This window comes from Phalangium opilio, unplaced genomic scaffold (assembly GCF_054372755.1).
Source record: "Phalangium opilio isolate 3A_F unplaced genomic scaffold, DU_Popi_V2 ptg000344l_1, whole genome shotgun sequence".
Classification (NCBI taxonomy): Eukaryota; Metazoa; Arthropoda; class Arachnida; order Opiliones; family Phalangiidae; genus Phalangium; species Phalangium opilio.
In genome coordinates this window covers 1,142,048-1,167,797 of record NW_028324227.1, presented here as the reverse complement: position 1 = coordinate 1,167,797, position 25,750 = coordinate 1,142,048, and the positions used below count along the sequence as shown (strand labels likewise).

Here is a 25,750-nt window from a genome sequence, read left to right as displayed (position 1 = left end):
TTTAATTAAAGAAAAGATTTATTGAATTATTGATTTTTTTAATTAAAGAAAAGGTTTATTGAATTTTTCAATCTTTTTTTTCTATAGACTGCTACCAGTCGTGACGTCACACCCTCTTAAGTCTTACCTCGCATTTGGCAGCCATATTGGAAGTCGTCAGGTCAGGCCATACAATTTAGACTACAAATATTGACAGCACGTCAATACCAGTTCTCTGTACCACTCTTTTGAAGCTGGAAGTGAAAAAGGTAAGTTATGTGCGACCCCCCCCCCTTAACAAAAAACCATCTAGTGAACCCTTTATTTAAATCAATTGTTTCAATGTACCATTACACGTATATTCAACGAATATCGCTTAGAATGGAGTTGTAATCAATATAGGCAGTTTTTTTATCAATAAAGATAATTTATTTTAAACAATATTCAAATCGACACGACGATTTTTTTTTTTTTTTAATTTAACGGGAGCACGAAATTATTTTGACCCATTTGTAACAGCGTAAGTTTATAATATAAGTTCCACAAGTTTGACAAGTAAGGGAATCGTCACAGATTCTAGGAAACTTTTAGTTAATTAGAGTGCTTTCGGAATTATAAAGTATGCGAAGTGACATACTCGTGGAACAGACCTTATAAACTTATTATTCTTATATAACAACCTATTAGTTTCGAGTTAAACTACAACGTATCATTTATATCAAAGATATTTTCATCTGGCAACCGACGATGATTATTAGTATTTCTTTGGTCAAACAGCGATTGAAAGTTTCTGTACATAGCTATTTCAGTCTTGGTCGAGCCGCGGGGAGCGAATCGTTGAAGCGGATGTTATTGACGTGCGTCCCGCTTGAATAGATCGAGAGGTTCGTAAGGTTAGGCTTAGTCTCTCTCCCATTCTAGATATATTGCTACTGGAGGACCGAAGACTCTTGACCAGGGCCCTCCAACGGGCGGCGAAACCGACTTTAGTTTGAAACGCCAAGAATATGTACGGATTCAAGGCACTGTTACTGGCCGAGATGACCCCGAAAAGGGCCACGCAGTTCATGTCCAAGATTTGCGAGTGCCCAAAAGCTAGAATCATTTCCTGAACGACGTATGGCAAATTAGTGATCATGAAAGCCGTGAAAATAACCACGGCTAATTTTAGCGTTTTCACTTTGGCTTTGGGTAAGGACGAAGCGCTCCTTTGGTCTATAGCCGAAGACTGTTTCCAGATGCAAGCCAGTATCCTAACGTATAGAGCGACCAATAAGCTAAAGGGCACGATGAATATGGATAGAAAAACGTACGCCATGTACATCTGGCGGTAACTAGGAGGATACCCAATTGTGTAGAAAATGGAGGAGCAATAACGGTTACCCGAAGAGTTTTCCCATTCGTGAAAAACGTAAAGGTTCGGTAAGGATGGAAGAAGAGAGGCTAACCAGGCTCCTTGAGCCAGTCTCCAAGGTCTCGGGCTGGGCCTCAAAGGTCGAACAATGGCGAAGTAACGATCAACGGCAATGGCCACCAACATATAGGTGGAACTGACTAACGCGAACGTCTGCAATAATTTAAAAATTCGGCAGAAAGCGTCACCCGCTATCCATAAACGACCCATTAGCTCCCAGACTAACTGGGAAGTCATGGTAACTAGAGTAACGCCCAAGTCAGCCAATGCCAAGTTAAGAAACAAGACTTTGGGCTTTGTCAAGCGACCACGCTGGCAAGTTATTCGCGAACAAACCCACGAGTTGCCGATGACCGAAAGAGTAATCATTGTTATGATTATGACCACTCGCGCTGTTCGGTGATACTGAGGTCCCAGAATGTCTACCCTCGTCGTAATTGAGTCGTTCGAGACGTTGTACTGAGTGCTATTGTCGAAGGAAGGGGGCCAGAAGGAAGAGTTTTCCATCCCGGTACGTCAGAGGTACCTATCGTGCCCGGATTTCAGGTTCTGTCTTTCAAAGATATTTTCTCCATTCCTGTTACATCTGGAAATAGAGGAAAAGAGTCATGAACTATGATATCGTGAAAATGTTAATACTGCTAAGCTTATGAAATGATTAACCAATTGGCACTGGAGTCACAAGTTGATTAGATTTGTATTAATTTTGGAAATTCATGGAATGAAGGTCAATTTACAATACCACTTGGTGCTAGTGCCACGCCAAATTCGTAATAATCTATCTTCTTGTCCATGGGGATATCAAAAACTATATTTCAATGAAAGGAAAAACGTTTATCGAAATAGCTTTTATTAAGCCATTAGGCTCAATCGACTATTCAATTTCAGAGTCAATGAAACTGACTAGAGAAATATTCTATGCATTTATGAAACCATTGATCCATAAAAGTACTATTCTTCGAATCATTAGTTCATGGTACATTTACATGTGTACTTATAATTTTGTAGATTGTTTTGCTCAGAAAAACGCTGTACGATTTTTAACTCGATAACTTGACTAGAAGCTTTTCGAAAATATGTTCCATAGATGAAAGGTAGATTTATTATACAATGCCCGCATAATAAAAGCGTTATCAGAAAGCGCCCTTTTCATCCTGTAGATCAGAGTTCCGAATTTTCTGCAATTAAGAAAGAGTAGGAACATAAACAGGTTACAGAATTTAAAGAAGAAACTTAATTGAATTTGGAATTTTTATGGCTATCAAAAGTATAGGTTTGAAAACATTCCAACATTCCAGAAACCTTAATGACTTCCCTTTAATACGGATTCCTTTATTATCACCGGGAAAAATTCCTTTTAACCTTTTGAATCGAAATTTAGTTTTTAATAAAAAGTGACTATATAAAGCTCATCGAAGTGATTCGTGTCGCGGCTAAACCCTTTGATGTCTCCCTGCAATTTTAGTTTCTCCGCTAAAAGAGAATTTTTCCGATATTTGGTTTCAAGCACCCACTATGGTCGATCCGCTATGTTCCTAAAAATATCCTCTTCAACAGGACTTTTATTCTCATAGGGAATAAAATGTAATTATGTCACGAATGTTGAACTTAACTGAATGTTAAACTATCTTTTAACAGGCACGTTACATATATTTATTGATCAATTATTGGTATATTATTTCGTTTCACCCACGACACTTCATGACAAGCTATCAGTAAGCAGTAACAAACTTATGGATATGCAAGTCCATAGAGGATTGTATCCTTTGCAGATTTTCACAATTTTACTGATAATTTGTTCATGAAATAATTGAATAAATTCATTGCTATTCTATAGAGATTTCTTCTCCTCGAATGTGTGCTCAGCAACGGAAATATAAATAATTTACATTTGTTCTTTTCAAAAAGACAAGACTGTGCATATAGTAGTGTAGTGATAAAACTCTGCGAGTAATATTTTATGGATCATCCAAGTTGTTCTAGATTTATAGGTTTTATTCACTTAAACCTTTCTCTCTTTATAAGCGGCTTTTGAAGTTTATAGTTCAAAGCCTCAGGGATATTTCAGCCAACCCTTGGTTTAATTACGCTGTTCGTTGAGAACACATATTTAGGGTCATTAGGAGTCCAAACAAAGGCTTAATTTAGTACCAACAATATACATAAAGGCAAAAGAGAGATGGGCCGACTCCCTTCTGTGGTTTAAATTTAAAATAGCTCGGAAAACGAATTCAGAGTATTAATTACAGCTCCGTCGCTAATTCGGGTTAGATTTGAAAAGAGAAAATGAAAGAAACTTCGTTATGTTTATAGCTTTAGAAATAGGACGAAATTATCTTAAAGCTTGAGTGTGAACTTAATGAAAAATCATTGAAATCGAGTTGTACCATTTTTGACTTTTGGAAATTTTCGACAGGGATTTTATCATCAAGAACTTTGTAATCTCTCGAACAAAGTATAACTATAGATTTGTTCGAGCTCATTTGATAAAATAGTGAACGTTGAGGAGTATTAATACTCAATGTTAACTCTCATTAGAAGAAAGTGGCGCGCTATGTCGCGTAAAACCGTATAAGGAACTGCAACTAAATCCGGATTAGATGTTCGCTTTCGCTAGGGTGAATCATTAAATCATCGTCGTAGCCTAAGCAACCTATAAGAATTTTCTATTTTTTTATTTTCTTAATTTCAATGCTGGGAAAATTTCTCGCAGGCTTCGTCAGATTCATTTATGTTTCTAAAAATAAACTGGGATCGAACTGGGCTTCACTTCTCCCTTCTTCTCCTTTTACCGACTTTTAAGAGCTCTTCATATCCCCATCTCAAATGGTAAAAATGTTATAAGGCTCCTAAATAAACTACAGCTAGCATTATCGGAAGCAAAGCATCGTAACTAACAGTTAATTGCGTTTTATAAATCGAAAGTTTATCTTTGCAATTGTTTACGAAGACTGGATTCCCTAATCTTCGAAACTTTATACAACACTGTTTATCTAAACGTTTTCTACAGTTGAGAATATACGTTACATTATTTACTACTAGACTTGTTTATAGTAACATGTTTAAAACAGGCGTTCACATTTTCGACCAAGTTTCAGTCAAACCGCATCTTGTTTGACGCCTTACTCTCCCTTTAATCCAACACTGCTCTTCATTGTTTACGCACACTATATTTATCTTAGCCGTTGTTGGATAATCCAAATATATTTCGTTTTCTTCATGCAGTCCGTGAGCCAATCAAGTTATTTGTACCAAACGAAACCCTCTTGTAACTTTAGAGTCTATGAAGTTACGCAGCAACAAGACGGACGAAAATGTGAGCATCATTGGGCAGAGATGTAAGTGAAAGTCTGTTCTGTTTTACATGTATCTCCAAGACCATAGAGACTGGTTGGACCTTCTTAATATCCTTTACAAAGTTATAATCATTTTGGGGGGACGTTTCAAGCCAGAAACACGAGTCTAAAATAAGCCAGACTAAAGTTTAATTGATTAAAAGCGTCCGAAATTCCGAAATAATGGAGCTTTTAGGAACTAACCCTTTTACAACTTCAAAAATAGGCTTTTCTAAAACCAATTTATTTAATGGTACATTTATGTACTCGCAATGTTTCCAGAAAACTTTGTACTCGTTGTAGCGCCATTTTAATAGGAGCGCTTGTGCGGGAAGCCACGAAATAAATGATTTAACTTTAATACTATCTTACTGGGAGAAAATTCCTCGTTATATTTAACGTAGCAAAATATAGATTTTGTTTTCAAGGACAGTATGATTAGAGTTTTGACAGGTGTCACAAAAATGTCTTCATCCTTAAAAGTCTCGTTATTTTTTCCCCATTTTTCGTTTTTTTCGATCTAGTGGAAACCAATTAAGCTACAGTTTCTTTCTTCCGTATCTACGACGAACAATTTCGATGGAATAACTCTGACATATTTCTAGATGGCCAAGTTTGACTTTATTCCTTATTTTTTTACAAATCTTCAATTGGAGTCAACAAGGTCACGTTTTGAATGTGTAGTAATAAGTTTTACAGTTTGAAATATGATTTAATTAACACGAGTTAAGGTGTATTTTCAATTCAGATGTTTAGGCGTGTACCTGATAATCAATTCATAGCCCAAACCCCTTTATCTAGAAAGCTGAAATTTTGCAGGGACGTTAATCTTAAGTAATAGGTACGCACTAAGAAATATTATTCCAATACAAGGTCATATTGAAAAATGGCGGACAGAATGGTAAAAATCTTTATGGAACAATATCCGCGCTCTCCAAACGATTATATTTAGTTTACTGTTTGGATATCCTTATAATGGGCATCATGGCTTTTTGATTAGTAATGTCGACCCTGAACTTAACAAATATGTCGGGATGGGAAACGTCGGGGCCCTTTAACTTAAAAGCTTGACCAGTTATATTAACTTAGGAGTTTATTGCAAGGTGGCGAATATTAATCACAGTTAAGTCCAGAAAATGACGCCAGGAGAGAACGTCTTTAGTTTTTCGGCTATAATTAGATTTACCGTTCAGGATTTGAGCTAGCAGCGCCGTCACGCGATGCAATCAAAGTTTTGACGAAGATAAAAAATGTGTGGGAGGTCCCTTGTTTGTCTTTATGGGGACTTAATTTTCTTTTCTCGCTTCCCTCCTCTGGCTTTAGTCAATAATCCCAACGTTCAGCCTCCGAGATTAATACCGAGATATACCGACAGAAAAAAAGGGGTGGGGGCAGAGCAAGGATGCACTGGCGGGAGATGCCCGCGAGAAAGGTCAGATTTTTTATACGTTCGACCCCAAAAATTGATCTTCGAGATTTCTCTCTTATTAGCAGCGCTTCAATGTTACCTAGTGTTACGAAATAAGAGGCAGAAGTATATAATACTTCTCTTCAAGAGAAGTGTACCACAAAGCGGAGTAATTGCAACCTGATTCTTCCCCTAACATCATTTTACATTTGGAGCAAGGTTACAAAACCGAATCACATACGCGATAAATAGTTCCCTCATCATTACTCTATTAGCGATTAACTATTACGAGGTTTGTGTGTTAAATGCTAAGGATTTAGTACCAAACAGTTATAGAATTCACCCCACGGTGCGATTCCCATCTGAAGTTTGATGAGCAAGAGAGCAAACAAAAAGGGCACGAGCCTGGGAAGAATCATGTTACGTAACTAAAGTATTAAGAGGATACAGAGTGTCATCCTTCTTCTATTATCCCTTCCTGGTAAAGGTTACGATGCCGTAACCAGCCAGGACTTCAAAATTTCCCAAATAAGTACGATCTCTATCATTTCCTATTCACGTGTAAATTTAATTTAATAGAAATCTGATCTGATGAAAGGAGGTTTGTTCCTTCGTTCAATTACGAAATGAAAGAAAACCGTTCAAGCAAGAAATTGAAGAAAACTTTGTAAGTACGTTTGAAGCGTGGTAAGCGATTATAAATAGTTCCTATATACCGAAGCGCATCTTTTCGTAAACTAAAATCGGCTGAAAATATTCTTGAAAATCTTAAAAATACTTTTGTACCACCAAACGGGGTAAGTATAAAGTGAAAGACCAAAGACTTCTCCGGATATTTTTCTAGACTTTTAACGGTGTTATTCGTTTAAAGTTTAGTAAAGTTTGCCTGGAATTGTAAGTTACCAGTCTGCCACTCTTTTCGATTAAAACAAATTTAAGCGAACCGGAAATGAGAAAGGAAACGAGAAGAAGCAAAATGGAGAAGAGGACGCCTCTTTTCCGGATCGCTAGATGCTGCAGCTTTTTCTCCCCTTTCTGGTAAGCATCAGATACTTGTCTAAGAAAAGAGATCCGACTGCCGTCTCTTCTTTTCAGCCAATTACTACAAGATACTATAAAGCTACAGACGCTATTTAGACGCCGAATGATGGCTATTCACGAATATTGTGTGTCCAAGGGCGTTCTAATTCAATTATTCTAGACCATTGTCTTTATTGTTTTTAGAAAAGACCGCTGAATAATGATCATCTACTATTTCACTCGCTTTATTTCAGTACAGAACAAAAGGTTATCTTTTAAAACATTCAATTTCATCTCTTATGAATAGCTACATATTGATCACTGACTCATTCTAAACCTAAATCACACCCGAAAAAGTATTCAACTAGGAGGATTCATATAATTTGCACAAGGAGGCCATGTTCCTTGCAGGACAAAATAGTGTGTATTCTTGTCATCCAAGTAGCCTCTACTCCTTGTGTAAAAGGTATGAATTATCCTAGCCTGAAAACTATGGTGATTTTAGGGGCATACTTTCTGGTAGCTACGTTACTTATGGTAATTAATACAGGTCGTCATTGTCTCGAAATTAAAAATATTGGAAAATCTGTGTACGCAGGAAGGCCAAGTGTTACGACAAAGTATATAATATGTCACCAAATTTAACATTTTAAATTGAAAAATTCTTGGTTCGGTATCTTGGAGAATTTTCCGAATTGTTTTAAGTCAGAACAGAAATTCTCAAAATTAAGTAGTTTCCTTCACAACGTCCTAAAAGGGAGGGAATTTGTTGCTCCAAAACTATCCATTCTGTCCAAGAAAAGTGAAGTCAAAAGGTTTTGAATAATTTATTAGGATTGCGTCACGGTGATATAGTTACCTTAATGGTGCGAGTGCCTGGCCTCGCCCAGGAAATTAAAAGGTTTCTGTCTTCCAAATAATTTCGGTGCTGGAGTTTAGGGACGTACCGTTACGGGAGTCCCGGAGTTTTTGAAAGGAATAATGCGTTAATTAGAGAGCCATCAAAACGAGCGGCAGCCAACATTTTAGGGTTAATTCATTTCATCGGCTTTCCTTAAGTCTTTCAAAGGTTTTGTTTGACCTGGTTTAACCCGTAGAGTTGAGCCGTCATTTATTTCGAGACCCTTGTTTGACTAGGCATATGTATCCAAGGAAGGCAAGCGTAGAGTTTTGGCATTTTTCGGAGAGAGGGAATATTTTAACAAACGTTGGTTCCACACGTCAATAATATTTTGTGATCGTTTCAGGTCATTTTCATCCATTATTTTGCAAGTTATGATTTTTTTGCATATGCTACATACTTAAAACTAGCGGATTTTCACTCGACGAACACCGGAAGTAGCTTTAAAAAAAGAGGGAGCAGTATCGTACAAATAACAACTGCGTCTTCTTAACTATTGCTCCATGGTGGTAGGTTGTTAGCAGCAAATAGAAAACCACCTTAGAATTTCTCGGACGTGTATCTCAAGGGTACGTCGAAATTTCACGCCGCTGTGACTTAAATGAGGATCTGCATTACCGCTTTCCATCAGCTGCTAGCAATAAGAGCAATTTTTATGAAAACCCATCTATAATGTAATGTGCTTCATACGAAACTTTCATTATTACTCCAATAAAATAACTCCATGGAGAATCCCAATAAAAAACGGCATGTACTGATTAAAAGTAGGCGAAAGAGGGGGAAGGAAATTTGATGTATTTCCCTGCGCCCTGCGTAATCGGGAAAAGGGGGGTGGACTCTGTTTTAGGTCTTCTCCCCGTTTTTCCCTCGCTAGTCAGGTTTGATTGACGCTTTGTTCTCGGTTATGTCATTGATTTACTGCGTGTAGTTTTTAGTCGGATTTAAAACTAAAATAATCATTCCACATTTTATTTAAATCGATCCGATGTGATTAATATTGTCCTTCATTGTTGTTCATGGAGATTGGGAATCTAATCATTTTTGGGAGGAAATATTAATAGTAAGTGTGATTTTTTATATATTATTTGAAGCCACATGGCCTAAAAGAAGAGGGCCTAGTCGATCATGGACGGTGATTTAGAGGATCAGAACTCAAAACCAACCTTTTGAGCTGAATGTTTCTCGAGGGAGGGTAGGCACCGAGTTTGGGAAGAGTTCAAGGTCATTGGTACCACGTTATATTTGTTCACCTTCACGGTACTCTTTTCAACCCTTTGGTATCTTATGCACGCTCATCATTATAATTGTTTGGTGACCTTGTACGAGGATTTCGCCTAAATGGTATGTAGGGGTTAAAAAAAAACGTATTAGTCATCGTCCATGGTGCTATGAAGATCTGCCAAGACTTGCCCTTTCAACTTGGCAAGCAGCCAGTATATTTCTCGTCGGTGGGTGGACGGTTTTTTAAGGCAATTTTTAAGTCGCGTGGTAAGGATATAATCTAGGTGGTGGTATAAAGCTGAGCGAACTGTGGCAAGAGCGCCCGTTTCACACCAGCTTGAACCCTGACCTACCGCCGACATTTGTGTCATAGGCCGATCTACTAAAAAATTACCAATTCTAATACCATTTTTAAAGCTATCATTGACTATTTTACTAGCATTGACAGCATTGTAATGATTGTCTATTTCCTCAAATAACATTTACACCCTTTGGTATGGGAATACTTGCATTTTCACATTAATTTTTTCACAGATGTCCCTATAGTCGGTTACATTCTTGAAAGGCACCTAAAATTCTATAACAAATCGGGTTTCCTAGGGATTAAAGTAGTTTCTGAGATTCAAACATTTTATAGTAAATGGCGAGTTGTTAAATAACCCTACGTAAGTGGCAAGGGTGACATTTATCATCATTTTACGCATTTTTGGGAGAAATTACAAGCTTGTACCAGAACTAAAAACTTTCCTTTTTAAATCCCGTATCGAGTAACATACGTATCTGAAGGAACGAGTGACCAAAAATGGTCTTCAGAAAGCGAAAGCGGATTTCTTTCGGGTTTTAGTGTTAAATGATCCATAGCCCAAGTGTCAAGACCTCTTTTTTTAACTCGTGAATCCAAGCAAGCCGCAAGTAAGCCCTGAGAATTCAAAGGGGGACGATGGAAACATTCTCCATTCCTTATAAAGAGTTGATATCTGACAATCATTGGGAAAGTCCAGATAATGAGTGATTAGTTGCCTTAATTACTGAAGCATCATGACGCGTCAGACCTTTAAAACGTCTTAAATTAAAAAGAATAATTAAAGAAATGGGTGAAGTATTCATTTAGGAACAGAACTTCCCGACCCCAAAATAGCTTCGCTTCAAATATAGATTTGTTGCCCCTAAATTTTCAGTGCCTTTTCAGACGCTAAGCTTTTGCGTTGTCTCCTCTGAGAATTTGAAGGAAAACATTTTCTGTATATCTTAAAAAGCAAAAAAAATCGGGTGAAGAAATGAAAAAAAAAAACTACAACTTTTCTTTCAATATCGCACTTTTTTCCATATTTGCAGTTTTCATAAATATTAATCGGGACTTTTTGGGTGGACAAAACCAGTACCATCATAAGCTTATAAGATGTGTTTCATAAGTATGACACTACCTATACTTCGTAATGCTAGAGACTTACTTTAAGAGAATCTATGAAGTTCCACCTACGTCATTTCATGACAAGCTCTTAGTAATTGGTGTAAAACTTATGAGACATTCTATGAACTTATGGTACCATCTATTCTAATCTTTGTACCGAAAACCGATTTTTGTTGAATTTATTTTTCATTCCACTTTTTGTTTGGGTTTAAAAATATTTTATTCTTAGCAACAAAAGGGATGAATTACGTTTTCCATATGTATATACATGAAAAATTCTGATTTGACTTAATAAGCTTTCTAAATTCGTGGGATTATTGTGTGGGAAAATTCGAAACCATTGTTGGTGAAAAACAAGTAGATGCGGTTTTATGATCCATTGAAATCATTCTGCAATTTCACTCCCCTCTATTTTGAATTTGTTGATTTATTTTAATGGGAATTGTTTGATACAAAACCTAAGTTAGTTTGGTTAACCTTCGACTAAACATTCTTCTTTTAAGGCGCTTCAAAATCGCGAGACATCTAAGCAATTTTAGCAGCATATTGAAAAAATGCTGAAAGAAAATAACCCAACAATTTACCGAGTACGTAATTGAGTACGCTGATAAATTCTGACCACGTACTGTTATCCTCCGAGAACTATATACGTGTATAGATTTAGATGACCTTCAATATAGCCATCGTAATATAACACCGTGTTCTTTTCTACAGAAAAACGCCATTAAATTGAACATAATCAAGTATGGCGTTACATTCGGGATATGTTAGCCCCTTTAAAATGACCCTCACGTTTTTCTATCGTCTCTTCCTCCTATTATGGTTTAATTTCCCTTCGGCAGAGAATCAGTAGAGAACCTTGGTGGCTATTTATATTCGCAATATACCCTTTCTCGGTGACGCGTGTGATAGACAGAGCGAAGAGAAATAAGAACCCGATTTTTACCCAAGGAGGTCCGTCATTTTTCCTGTTTCACAAGCTAAGATACTCGGTCTTGCTCTAAGTGTTTTAAGTGACTGGAAGTTTGGGGAAGAGTTTCCTGTCTATGTGGGCACTAAACAATAAATAGTATTTTGGCTGAAGCGTATGAAATATTTGCAGCAATGTATTTTTTTAATTCAATAAAACTAGGCTTAGTTAGTGGTTATATTTCGAGAAGGGCCGATACCAGGCGGCAAAATGTCATGGAAACTTTTCGACTCAAAATCGCTTAAAGAACATTCCCCTTAATTTATGCCAGTCTTTAGCAGAACCACCCTGTGTATGTCCAAATATTTTAATAGGTTTTACAAACGATTATTTCAGTTTTGTGTTTTGTTTCCTGGTCAATTGGAGTCAGTCTGTTGCTCATAGGCTAAATGTCATGGAAAGAAGTGTAGAAGCGGTTAGGGTATACATATCGACAAGAAGACGAGAGAGAGGGGTTGGGGTGGGGGTAGAGTTTAGCCAAGCGATAGCTAACACTTAAATTAACTTTCCCGGCCATCCGATAAACAGCTTGGCCCGATCACCCTGAAACCCTTTACGTACATCTTTCGCGAGGGAGCAATATCGCTTTCATTTTGGAGCCGGTCTTCGGCTCGGTGGTGAAATCTATGCCTAGTATAACCTTTTTTTTCTTGGAAAGACTCGAATCATGAGTGGAGTCCCAAGACTGGCTACGATTCAGTGATTTTAGGTTCCGATGGGTCTCTATATTTTCTTTCTCTCCTTCTTTTAAAGGTGTAGGCAGAAGTCGAAAAAAGGGAAGTTAAGAGACGAGATAATTAGGAATTTATAGTCAATATCGGAGATATAACGGAGAAATAACACGCATTTTTTAACATAATACTTGGCAGGTTATTTAAGAACATAAATGAGAGGGGGGCTAATAATCCCCGCCTCATAATTACAACCAGCATCTCATTGGTTCTTGAAAACTCACGTCAACGCGACGCGAATGATGAAAATTAAAGTCATATTTTCTGACTGCAGAGGAGATTCGAAATAGCCCGGCCTCCTTATCCGTCCCCCCTTGTATTTTGAAAGGGGGATTGGGACAATGGCCCACGCGAATACTTTGGCATCTTATACCTTCTCCCTAGTAAACTAGATATCGCTTCTTGATCTAGGGTTTAGCCTTTTTGGTATTTCATCGCCCTTTAGAGGAGGGAGTGAACCACTAGGCTATATAGCATTGAAGTTAGGCGCCAAACGCTTAATCAACCGTGAAAAATACTAAATGGCGTTTCCCCTTACCAATTTTCTTTTGGAGTTACTATAGTATATATATCGGGTTACCACTAAAAGGGATTCTTCTATTTGGTGACCTTCGAACTTTTATCGTAATTGTCTAAGTCAGGCGTTTGTGTACTTGTGAACAAGAAAAGAAAAAGCGTGTTTGGTTTGCACGGTTCTATGCTTTAGCGTTGGTGGAATGATGTAGTTATGGCCTAATAAAATGATCAGGGAAGACATATACGCCTAAAGCAAATTGTTAGTAGACAAAAGGCTTCTGGGAATTAGAATTCTTTTTTTCTCTGCTAAGTAGAATACAATAGACATATTCCAGAATGTGATAAAGAAATTGGGTCGAGTTCAGAGTAGATTAATGTCATTGTTTAGTTATACTAGAAAAGTATAGTGTACATAACTTCTGTTTGACTTCAATCATATTGACACGTCTATAAGTGACAAGATTATTTTGATAATTGACTCTTCGTATAGGCCTAAATGTGTGATACTTAGGTATATATAAGTAAATGAGTGTTATTTCCTAATTCAGTTATTATGCGATAATTCTCTCATTCCCAATGTAAACTAATTTTATATTCAAATCAAATCCCGTGACACTTTCGTAATAAAATCAAGACATGTTAAAATTTAAATCAAAGGTACTCATTTAAATATCCTAGTAAATATCAAATACTGTTTCTCTGTCGTTTGTACAAGGGTTGCTTAGCTATTTGAGGTATCTATATTATATTCCCTAGCTCGCCGTTAAATGTATATAAGTATGTAGAATATCTACGTGTTTTAGATGGAACTTGTTCATTCTCAGCCCGGTAGATTATGAAAGATATTGGTCCGCCTCAAATAGCTAAACTATTCTATATTTACCAGGTTCCTAACAAACCCGAAAGCTTAAGTATTACTGTCCGTATTTGGCTGCGATCTCGACACAACTAGCGTAAATAGTGTTCGATTAAATTAACATATTCATACTCGTGTTACTTGTAATTCAGTGAAATTGATGTATAAGTACCCATATAAACAAGATTTTCCAAATTGGAATTAGATTCACACGTTCTCAGTTTTTATATGGTTTCATTATCCATAGATGCAACATTTCTTTAAACTTCGACTCGAATAGTAAGTTGTTGAACAGATTTTAGGTATTAAAAATACTCTATGTAGGCCAAAGGCGAGGATATAAAAAATGAAATTTTTATTACAGTCGATCAATAGTAAGAAAGAAGAAAGAAGAAAGGGAAAGAAGCGAAACATTCTTCCGCGAAAATGCTTTTTGGAGTATAAAGCTATATTCACTTTAGATCCTACACTTTTTGGGCGTTGGAGGAGGATAACTTTATTTTTGTCAGCTATATACGGTTTTAGTCGCGGTACATGGAGTAAATAACCCAAAGAGTGGTTTCTTGCTTAAAAAAAATGAGGTTATGGTTTCTCTTGGGCCAAGGATAAATTGTTAAAGCGATAAGAGTAGCGCTTGACTTGGAATCTTTAAATAATGCTTTGTAAGAAAATAATTAATGTCTGCTACACTAAACAACTAGAGTTCAATCACCGTTTTAAAGCATGGAGGATATACAGTAGAGGAGGTGACTCTTACACCATTACCAACGCATAATGATTGTTAGGTCTCAAGAATCCAGGCCGCTAAATTGTGCATTGTAAAGGCGTTAGAGGCAATAAGTCGCAAGATGACTTGGTCCAATTAGCTAGCTGAACTAACTCTTCATCCAACATACTTTTCACCATAACCTTCATCGACGATATCTCACTGCGGACTGTTTTTTTTTCTACATTTGTTTCCCCCTAAGTTTATCACGCTTTTAGTGGATTTCCATCCTTAAAGGGATTCGGTACTTCCCAGTTGATCCCTCCAAGGTAGATATTTAGACATCCTAGGCATATAAAAGCGAAAAAATGACGTTTTCTGGCTATGAGAGAGTCGGAAGGAAGGAGAAGGGACAGAGAGGGTTCGAAGAGCTGGACGTGATATCACTTACTAATCGCTCTCTTCTTTGACGTTTTCTTCCTTCTCTCCGAGTAGAGGAATTACATTTTGGGCTCCCGGTTTTATATTCGTGAAAAAAAGGCGCGAGCGACTATACAATCCGGACGTAGGAAATACGAAAAATTGATGAGACTGACTTCCTGTATCGGACGAGTAACATTCGATCATGCTCCGGAACAAACGCGTTCCGATTTAGCTCGGCCTCTGGCTAAGAATGCCCTTGATTTCTTCTATACATTTCTCTAGAAAATACTTCTTTTATGGTGTCTCCCTTATTCCAATTTTCCAGATTCAAAACTGTCATTTTCTCACGCTGGCATATTTTCCTTTAGGAGCTCAAAGTATTTATATACATGCTCTTGGGAAAGGTTAAATAAAATTTGGTTGCCTATGTCGAGGGGCAAAACACTTTGATATTACGTGTAATAATTTTACGACTATCAAGGGTAAGGTTTTAGGCTGAGTGACTGACCCCTTGGTACATTTACTCTTCTCTTAATACAGCCAATCTACAGCTATGAATCGTTTTAGTGCCATCATTGGGCTTCCCTGCTCCATAAAAGTCTTTGAGATAAATTTTATTTTTGGTATAAATTAGTTTCTATGCCTAGTGAAAAGATAAAATTTAAGCTATACCTTAAGGGATTAGAAAGCACCGCAAATGATATGGCATCACACCGCAGACTATTTTGTTACATTACGCTCAATAAAGATCACGAGTAGATGAAATTTAGGACGTGCATGTTCCGGTCGTAGATTATGTAAGCAGCTAGAGGATTATGTAAGGAAAAATTAATGACATTTTGTGAGAGACTTTAATTTTTAAAATTTTTTAATGGGTTGTGCCCATTAACATTTTGGAAATTTATACAGTGTCATAATTACACTCGGTCGTAAAAATGTCTTGAAGAACGTTTTCAGACTTAATTAATTAGGTTAAATTCCAACGTTTTCTTTTTTAAATGCGTTATTTTAAAATGTACGGATGTGTTCCTGTCAGAAAGTTTTGTGTGCTTACATTAGTTTAAAAGGTATGACACTACCTGTACTTCGTAATGCCAGAGACTTATACGTAATGAGAGCTAGTTCAAGAACGACGCGAGAATTGACCACACGCGGTTTCGAAGTCCATCTTCTTATTTAGTCTGTATTAAGCCTTCCACACCAGAGAGTCTATATGACGTTTTACCTACGACACTTCATGACAAGGTCTCAGTGAACGCAAACTTATGGAACTTAGGGGGTACGGAAAAGAACACGTAACAACCACTAAAAACCCATTTAGTACCTTACTGTACACTCTACTTCATTATCTACTCTTTCAAATAGACATTTACGGCGTTTTATACTCTTTTTCATTAACTATTCTTTGGGATCCATTTTTAGAAAATTTTGTAACGGTAGTTTAATCTCTAGGGTGAGTAAATATAAGTCGTTCAGGCATTACATTGTCTCTTGGAACTTTTCAAAGTACAAAATCGAGGTGGTGAGGTGGTGTTTTATATTTTGTAGACTTTCTTCGTAAAGTTACTAGCTCTGTAAAGAGAATTTCATGAATTCCCCAATGTTCTTACAAACGACCGACTCCTCCCCTGTTGTATGAAAATGGAAAGATATTCCGTGTCGGACAAGGTTTTTGAAGTTTTTGTTACAAAAGCTTTACTCTTCTTTATACGGGATAAATGTTCCTTTCGGGAAATGAAATCTCTTTTAACCTTGTGACTTGTCTTTTGTGACATAGAAGAAGATCATATTTTTCATTCCCGGTTATTCTTTTTTTTCTATTCCATTTTCTAAATTGTTTCCCGGTGACGTTTTAAGATGAGATATGACATCATTTGGACGTTATTTTTTTATGGGGAAACGTATCACTCTACTCGGAAAGAAATACTTATCAATCAGACTGTGGTAGACCAACAAAGATCTATCTTTACCAAGGGCGTCTAGGAAATTGTGGGCTACGAACCATTAACCCTCACGCGTTTATCCAATCAGTTAAAGGACTTTTTTCTCATTTATTAGAAAGATAATTTAAAATAATGAATATTTGATATTGGAATATGTATTGATATACAATCTTAAAGAAGATATGAGAAATTAAACAAAATGAAGCGGACGGCGTATCCAAATTTCATACCTGTCAAAGATGAGGAATCCACAGGTAAAGGTACTCCTTTGAAAAGGACAGGAGAGACTGAAGGTTTAGGGTTTTCCTATACAACCTCAATATCTTTAGAACTCAAGTGAATTGATGTCAAATATTGTATCAAAGTATATATATATATATATATATATATATATATACGTAAATATCTGGATGGAGAGTGGTGTATCTAGATTACTTGAATAGATTGAATCGCATTGATTTAGAAATTTGTTTTGTCGTCTAAATTGAAAGCGACAAATTGCATTCATTACGCGAAGTGGGCTTTATCTTCCACTTTGTGAGCTACATAATTAAATTTTAGATACCTGTTGAAAGTTATTGGAGTGAATTTTGTCGTAAACAATTTAGTTTATTAGACTTACATGTATTTCAGAGTTCTCTTCCTACCGAGACATACAAAGTTAAAAACAATCCTTAAAGTCTTCAATTCAATAGAAGCTTATTTTTCCATTTCTTATATTACTTCCTCAAAGAAATTTCCTATTTCCCAAGAAAACACGCTATGAAATCGTGGTCATACTTCCAAATAGTTTCGGTTCGTTTCCTCATCGGAACTCGATTAAACGAGTATCCTCTTTCCCGGCCGACATTGGCATCTTCATTGGGAAAATTGAGGTCAAACTAAGCACCCAAATCGCCTCTAATTACGATACTATCAAAACCCAGAGACTAATTGGATTATAAAAACTTTGAATATAACCTTTCCAAACTCTAGTATAACGAGTTTATCTCTGCGGTGTAAAAAGGAGGAGATATGGTGTAACAAGAGGGAGGACAATATTTCCTTGGTTCGGAAATGTTACAAGCTCTCAGTAATCAGTGACAAACTTATGGAACTTAACAACTTATGCTTTAATTAACTAGAAAATGTCAAGAAAATTATCTCGTTAATGTACTTTGCCAATTAACTACAGAATACTTCTAAAGCAACAATAGAATCCCAATCCGAACACTCTCCTATTAAGTCGAAAAATCTATTCTTAAATCGAACATTTTAACAAGTCCTTTTATAACCTAATTGGGCCTAATTATTTTAACATTTGTAACTAATTTGCGACTCTTATCCAACCCCTTGGAAAGTTTATTTTACCAATAGCGCGAGGTTTTCTCCATTAAGCGTCTCGTAGGAATATCGCTAGGAGACGAGAAAGAAGAAAAATTCTCTTTCATCGGCTTTAGACCCAGCGCATGAGAAGCGAGGTCGTAACTACATTTATTGAAACTAGAGGGAATTTATGGATCCCCATTTTCTCGGAGGTTTTTCGAGAAGCCCAACGCCGGAACGCGTGACTTCGAATCCCAAAAATGTCGCTCTTTTACGCGTCAAATGGAGAAGATTTTAATATTCATCATAGGACTTCCCATCTTCGAGATACGAAGGCGTTACAAATCTAATTTTCCATCGTACGGTAATACCTTTAAAACTCAAGGTTATTCATATACATGATTAAAATTCTGTAGGACCTATTTCATTTATGGCATCACAATTAACGTAGTTATACATTTAAAATAAATTTTCTTATTATGTTTTGTATGTAATAAAAAATTCATTGCTCTTTTAATGATAAGTGTTAAGGAATGTTTCCGTGCTTCATATCAATGTCTAAGGAAAAACTAACATTTAGGGTCAAACTCTAACGTTAGTTTCTCATAGAACGCCTGTAGAAATGTTTCACCACATACACATTGAAGTACACGTAGTAGCCTAAATTCAGGGGTATTTTACTTTTTAATGTATGGTTAAAACCATTTTTAAATAATTTCTCTAAGGAATACCTTCCTTTAATTTCAACCGAAAACAACTCTTAACTTAAACTTTAAGAAGAAAAAACAGCTTCCACTAGCTATTTCTAAGCCTATTTCTTCTCATTAACTGAAGAAAAAAAGGCATATGAAAGAGATCCTGGCTTTTAATTATACAAAGCCACAAAGAAGTCGTGGCATTTTTCTGCACCAAAAGTTAAAAGGATTGAATTTTTCCTCCTCAGTTTTTGAAAGAAAGAGAGAGAGTTCTTGGGTCTCTAGATAGCCATTATCTGATACTTTTTAAATGTCAGCTGATTTTTGGTTGGCTTGGAATAAAAAGGGGGAAAACGTTTTTTCGGTAATGGGAGGAAAGAGGTTAACTTCCCGTTCTTAGAATATCCAGAGCGGTGGCATCACTATATCGTTGCAATCGGTGAAATCTCGTAGAGGGATTGTAAGAAGCTGGGAGAATAGAATGATAAGGGTGGTATCGTATAAAGTTAAATGTCTGTAAGGCATGAAAGCTCGTTGGCTCTTTCACCCTTGGCTAATTTCGACGCGCGCGTGGCCCGTTCAACCGAGCGGTACAATGAAATTGGCTTCGGGGTCAGCTGAGTGTCAGGGGTCATTAAGAGCCTTCTTCTGCACCCAATTTCTACTGTTTCGACTCTCACCGAGTCTTCTTATATACAGGGTGTACCCTTTTTATCGATACTATAAATATCAAGTCAGGATCTATGTAGTCAAAGTCCTTCTATGTTGTAGTATTATTATCCCCCTAAAATATAGTAGTTTCTATACAATAAAATGATAAGTAGTGATAAGACGTGATTATGAATAAATTAAACGCATTTGTTAAAACCGCTCAATCTCTGATACGTATCAAAAACAATCCCTTGGAAACTAATTTTGTAGAACTAAGTAATATCTTTGTAATCCGATACCACCTTTTGAAATGGTTTTACAGTTATTAAGACGTTCTGACGTCATAACTGACCATTGCCATATTTTGACCATAATACTTATTATACAAAAACGAGTTTTGCTTCGCAGTCCTTAAAAAACTGCATTTATACACAATCCACGGCACTTTTTCAAACCCACAAGGGGCCAGAAATTAGAAATTATTTTATGTATTGCAATTTGAAATTAAGTTTAATCGATATGAGAAATTTGGTTTTAATTGCGTAGTTCAAACATTTGTTATGATTAGAAATTTTACAACAAAAACGGGTATAAATGCGGCGTTTCGAGATAAAGGGAGCTTAGGTTTTCACGTATGAAATTATATAGAATCTGTTCCCCTGTGGTTTTAAAAGCAGTGTCGTATTTCAGACATTTATCATACATTCAGAAAAGGTGTTCATATGTGTGTTGTTACATCTTGTATAAGTTTTAAACTTCAATTCGAACTCGAGTCATAATAGTCCTTGATTTAGCTCTTTGTTCCGAAACGCCGCATTTATACCCGTGTTTGTTGTAAAATTTCTAATCATAACAAATGTTTGAACTACGCAATTAAAACCAAATTTCTCATATCGATTAAACTTAATTTCAAATTGCAATACATAAAATAATTTCTAATTTCTGGCCCCTTGTGGGTTTGAAAAAGTGCCGTGGATTGTGTATAAATGCAGTTTTTTTTAAGGACTGCGAAGCAAAACTCGTTTTTGTATAATATCTGTCCCTTTTTGGGGAGAAACGTTATTTGGGAATAAATTAGTTCTGGAATAGTGAAACTCATTCGTCCAATTTTTTAAGACTAATTATATAGTATTTCACTAAATCGTAACTTGCATTCGGAAATTGGAATGGTCGGATAATACAATGCACTGTATAAAAACACACTATGCTAAATATTCGTTGAAACCATGTGAAAATTATAAAAATTCTCCAACTATTTCTTTGTGATGATTTAACGTTAGGCTTACAAAGACAAAAATTAGGCCCAAAGAGTTTAAAAAAAATCACGTGAATTTAATTAGAGAATCAAAATGGTGAAATTAAGCGCGAGATTTGAATTGAAACTTTTATTGAAATGCAGCGCGTGCTGGCGCGTGAGCTAGCGCGTGGTTTAAAATATTTATTTTTAAAACCTATACAAAAAGGCCAAGTTAACCTTACACTACGAGAAATGAGATACTGTACCTTTTCAGCCTTTGCTAGTGCTGTAAAGTTAGGCTGTGAAAAAAGTGTACCCCCTTGGTCGCGAAAATGTTTCCACCTCATAATGTTAAGCTCCATAGAGTTTAACATTACGATTTCGGATTGAGTATAAATAGAAAATCCCTGACGGGATTTTCTTAATTAAATTTTGATATCACTGTTAAAAATGCACCAAGCAAATCGTTTAATTAATTATGTAATGCTTATAAATTGCAATATATATTAGCTTTATAGAAACTTATAGTCAGTGTCATAACAGGTTACAGATTTTATCATCAATTAGGGCTACAATCTCCGCCTCTAATTATAATTTAAGGTGCGGCGTTTTAAACATTTGATAAAAGTTTTTAGAAATATTCTCCTCTCTTTCTCTCTTGGCCTCAAAAAGCTGTTCCACCCTGTTAGTAAGGTCGCTATATAATATCAACAAAATGATGGATTGATCTCAGAATTTTTCGACAATGACTGATTATAATATATAACGTGACATTAGCAAGCCATGTTTGAGGTCTCTGCTATTGCTTACTACCAAAATTAATTTAAAAAACCTTATGTGAAAGTTTAAACATATTTTTGTAGAATATTTGGCCCCATAAACAAGTTATAAAGTCTCTGCTTTCAACAAAGGATGCAACTGTCACACCCTGTATACTAACAAGCAATGCTTCGGAAAATTGGGAATTTCGTCCCTCTTTTTTCCTTTCCACGGATTTAATGCTTTTAGATTTAGTCCATCGAGCCCCTATTCCTCTTAAAACGGATATAGATTGAATCTCAATTTTCTGACCAACGTGTTCACTTCCGCTTCCTGAAACACCTTTTTTTCTATTTTGTTCCTGTAGGTTAAGGACCTAAAATGAACTATTTTGAGGCAGGATGTATACTATCAACAGGAATACCCTTTTATCTCTAGGGGTTGGCTATTTTACGTTATAAATATTCATATCTTAATGAGGTAGGTGGGGGAGTTGAGATTATGATAATATGGATGTAATTTGAATATTTTAGCATAAAATGAAGTATTTGCAAAAACGTTAGATGAGAAAAAGAGACGCGAGAGGTAAGAGCTTTTCTTGGCTATTATAATTTTAGGCAAATAAACAGGGATGCTTCTGAATAGTGTCGGAGTTTTAGACCCTTCCCACGCACCTTGATGTTTTTACTTATCTATTTATGTAAAACATTTAAGATCACTCTCTAGGGTTGTCACAACTACTCCCCATTTCTTAATAGAACCCGAGGGGCTAATCACTCACTAATTCCCTGTACAACGATTACACCTTTTTTTTAGGAACGTCAAGGTTGAGGTTATTTAAGATTTAGTGAAATCCCTTTAATAGAATCAAAAATGAAGATTATGAATAATGATTACTTTTTAGGTGAGTGATTAGTCCCTTGATAGAACCAGTGAAAATTTATGTTTTGAAAGACTAAACATCTATTTCTGTTTGTTTTTCTTTGCTCGGCTGTCATTTTTTCCACTGTCAATTTCTAGCAATTTCTGTCATTTTTTATTATCTGAAATCCTTCAGTACACTTAGTTTTGAAACATGATGAAACCAATTTTGAACTCTCACATCAAGAGATGTATAACTGTAGCATAACAGTTCAAAGTTGACTCTGGAAAGTATATCCCTTTTATAACATGACCTAATCCATTAAGCTACTCAAAACTGAAAGGTTATCCAAGAAGTATTGTTTGTTTAGAGAGAAACGTTTTACAGAAGGTTTAGTTGAAACTTTCTAGCTATTTATGCATATCTTAAACATAATCTTATGAAAATTTAATACATTTCTTTAGACTTACTGTTCAATTACGAGTAAGATATAGTTGTTTTTAACAACCAATTAGGACAATTGGCCTACAACAAACATAGAATGTTTATTAACAAGCCTTAAAAGTTTTGGAAAATTGGCCACTTAATTACGAAATGAAACAACAAACATCAACTGGCCTTGGGGCGGGGAAAATAACTTGCCCTCGCGTATCTCTTTCTTCCTCCCTTTTGCTCTATTACTCGGACCAGAATGGACAGACCAACTATAAAATGAAACCAAGTACAATACTTATACGAAACCCAACTTACAATTCTTGTTGGCAATCGGAAGGTCTTATTACGGATTCTTCAGGTCGGCGAAAGAAAATGTGAAACTTTTGCTTTCGTAACAATATTTTCGTTGAAATCCGAGAACGTTCTACACCTCTCTTCGCGACGGAGTTAAAAGTTCAAAAACTCGGTATCTCCTGTTTTCGCGAGGAGGACTTTAGATCTGGTTATTTTGTCCTGTTCCGAGTGTGTCCCCAGAGCTTGGCTATCCGACGCTGTCACGCTCGCTTTGACGAACTCCGTTCCACCGATGGTCCGTGGTGTAACCCCTAAACCTTCCTCCCCTTATCTCTCTCTTTCTCTCTCCTAGCTCTCTTCTTCGGACTAAATTTCTGTTCCTACAGTAGTTTTCATCTTTAGCCTCTGGCTGTTGCCTTAGTGAGGGGGACCTAGAGCTTCGTCCAACGCTGCTCGGAGGAGAGGAGTGGAGAGTAAAGTAGAGCTAAGAGGTTTCGGACTGAGCTCTTCTCCGTGCAGCCTCCGCCTGGCGGCTCCTAGTAGCCTCTTCTATTTTATCTTACGTTTTCCCTTTCGCCACAATAGATGGCGAAGGAATTAGGATGATGACCGGGGGGGGGGCTGGATGGGGGGTAAAGAGAGCTACTGCATTTAGGCGACAAAGTTTTTAAAGGAACGATGAACTAACTACCGGAAATTACACTTCCACGTACTTTAAATCGATTCCTTAATCTTCAAAATAGGCTTAAATGTTTTCTGGTGGTCTTAACTTAAACCATGAAGGAAATGACGCGTCTTTATCTAAATTTCTATAGCTTCATCTTTTAGAACCTAGTTAGGAGAACAATGTTACATCTAAAGAACGGAAGTCAAAGTATTTTTGAAATCCCTCCTTACGTATTCTATTTTTGGTTTCGCCAGGCTCTATTTCATGGCAGTTGTAACGAGCAATTGACTTCGTATCACCGAGGAAATGTTTTAATGAAAAATAATCAGTTGAAGCTAACGTGTCTGCTTGTAGTTAAAAAGTAAACAAACATGGTAATTTAAAAATTAAATTTTGGACGTACATTGCGCAATCAAATATTTACACTCTACTTCAGATCGAGAAATCTCCCCAGGGAATTATTTTCAAGCTGTTTAGAACAGAATCTCCGTTGGAAAATATTGGGCCTTTTATTAATTTTCTCTAAGTTCTTGTTGATTTAAGAACGTAATAATTTTTTCGTCAAATTTTACTCTCCCTTTGCTGATGAAATTTTCTGTTCCTTCCTGGACTAACGAATCCATCTTGGACCCTTTGGAAATGTCAAATGTACCTGTACTGTTCAAAGCTCTTGAAAAAATTTCTATTTTAGGATGTTTGTTAGGCTTAAATATACTCTAATCCATTTTGTGGGCGAGAGAGAGAGAGAGAGAGAGAGAGGTAAGGATAAGCGAATGATGGGTCAGGATGACTTTGTTTGCTTGATCAATAATCAACCGGGTTGAGTTTCTGATTTTGTCTTTGGTTCGTTAGGTTTGTTTGAATACCGCGCCACGTATATATATATTTTGTAGCCATTATTAAGTATTTAACGCATTTCCAAAAACAAGGAACTCATTCATGATTCAAGAAAGCGTTAGTTTTCGAAATTAAACTAAGTTTCTTAGAACCATGCCTTTCCTCGGTCAAGTGACGTATTTCAAATAATTTTTCCCGATTTACCGATGCATTCTTTGGAGTTCCTTTAAGTTAATCGCAGAAAGGTGACACTGTCTGATTTCTTAACTTCTTATCTCTGTATTCCGTCACTTGACTGTGTTTGACGCTACCTTGGTTACCTTTTTATCTTGCAATTTTTATGTCAGGAAGTGTCATACATGGCTATACCATCGACGGAAAGACCTCGCAGGACGTTATCCTATATATAATATGATGGAATTAGGCTCTTACATGAAAGCTTACTCTTCAAGGGTTTTTCTTACTAATAGCAAACTTAGGGAGCGTAACTTTACCTATAGGTGTTTTCTACTTATTATCTTGCCTTATCATAAGTAACGGATTACCTTGAGATATGTGGCTAGCAGTATGACCGTATAAATACTTTTATGTCATCGTTTATCAGAGATACTTCAATTAACATGTCTACATTCTGCTCGATAATGTTCAAAAGGTTCTCTGGTAATTCTTGATATATACCAAAGAGACACTTGACTAAAATATTATCATGTATGATAATTTATGTTTAATACAACTATCAGCATCAAATCGTGGTGATAGTTGAAGTGAATCCTTCAGAAAAACGTGAAGATTGTCCTCGAGAATTCACCTATAAAACATTCACGTGGACAGCCAACAATATTATTGATTCAAATCCCCAAGAAACCTGAACGGTAATCTTCTAAACACGTAAACATGTTTTTCCCAAAATATAAAAGAAATTTGAAGGTTCTTTAAGACGACGCAACATTTTGATTGAACTACATGAACCATCTCGACGGCGTAACTAGAACTTCGGTGACTTAAAAACGTAGGTTCACTTAAATGATTTTTTTGAATTAACATTTTGGGGAATGAACTGAGAGTTGGGATATATAAGTATTTCGAGGGATGTTGAAATTTAGGGTAGAAAAATAAAACTGTCTCAATCAGACATTCGAGACGTTTCCCAAAATTCAATTTTTTGGAAACGTGC

At 36.3% G+C, this 25,750-nt stretch overlaps 2 protein-coding genes across 14 annotated transcripts; both read right to left on the bottom strand.

Annotated features, from left to right (window-relative positions):
* Window positions 1-101: 101 nt before the first annotated feature.
* Window positions 102-23,648, bottom strand: LOC149609958 (cardioacceleratory peptide receptor-like). Of its 12 annotated transcripts, XM_089860148.1 has the most exons (3): window positions 2,388-3,930; window positions 2,136-2,201; window positions 102-1,979 (listed from the first exon to the last, which is right to left on the bottom strand). In XM_089860148.1, exon 3 carries the CDS (start codon window positions 1,898-1,900, stop codon window positions 785-787), a length of 1,116 nt encoding a protein of 371 aa, XP_089716274.1. In that variant the 5' UTR covers window positions 1,901-1,979; window positions 2,136-2,201; window positions 2,388-3,930; the 3' UTR covers window positions 102-784. The 12 variants fall into 12 exon arrangements, with proteins under 12 accessions (XP_089716274.1, XP_089716280.1, XP_089716282.1 ...); XM_089860154.1 differs by lacking the exons at window positions 2,136-2,201; window positions 2,388-3,930 and adding an exon at window positions 23,094-23,648; XM_089860156.1 differs by having other exon boundaries at window positions 102-1,232; window positions 1,293-3,931.
* LOC149609959 (uncharacterized) lies at window positions 4,489-12,371 on the bottom strand. Of its 2 annotated transcripts, XM_089859842.1 has the most exons (4): window positions 9,221-12,371; window positions 8,765-9,088; window positions 8,016-8,688; window positions 4,489-7,945 (listed from the first exon to the last, which is right to left on the bottom strand). In XM_089859842.1, the coding sequence occupies exon 1, from the start codon at window positions 9,758-9,760 to the stop codon at window positions 9,425-9,427; it is 336 nt and encodes a 111-aa protein (XP_089715968.1). In that variant the 5' UTR covers window positions 9,761-12,371; the 3' UTR covers window positions 4,489-7,945; window positions 8,016-8,688; window positions 8,765-9,088; window positions 9,221-9,424. The 2 variants fall into 2 exon arrangements, with proteins under 2 accessions (XP_089715968.1, XP_089715966.1); XM_089859840.1 differs by having other exon boundaries at window positions 8,016-9,088.
* Window positions 23,649-25,750: the final 2,102 nt, after the last annotated feature.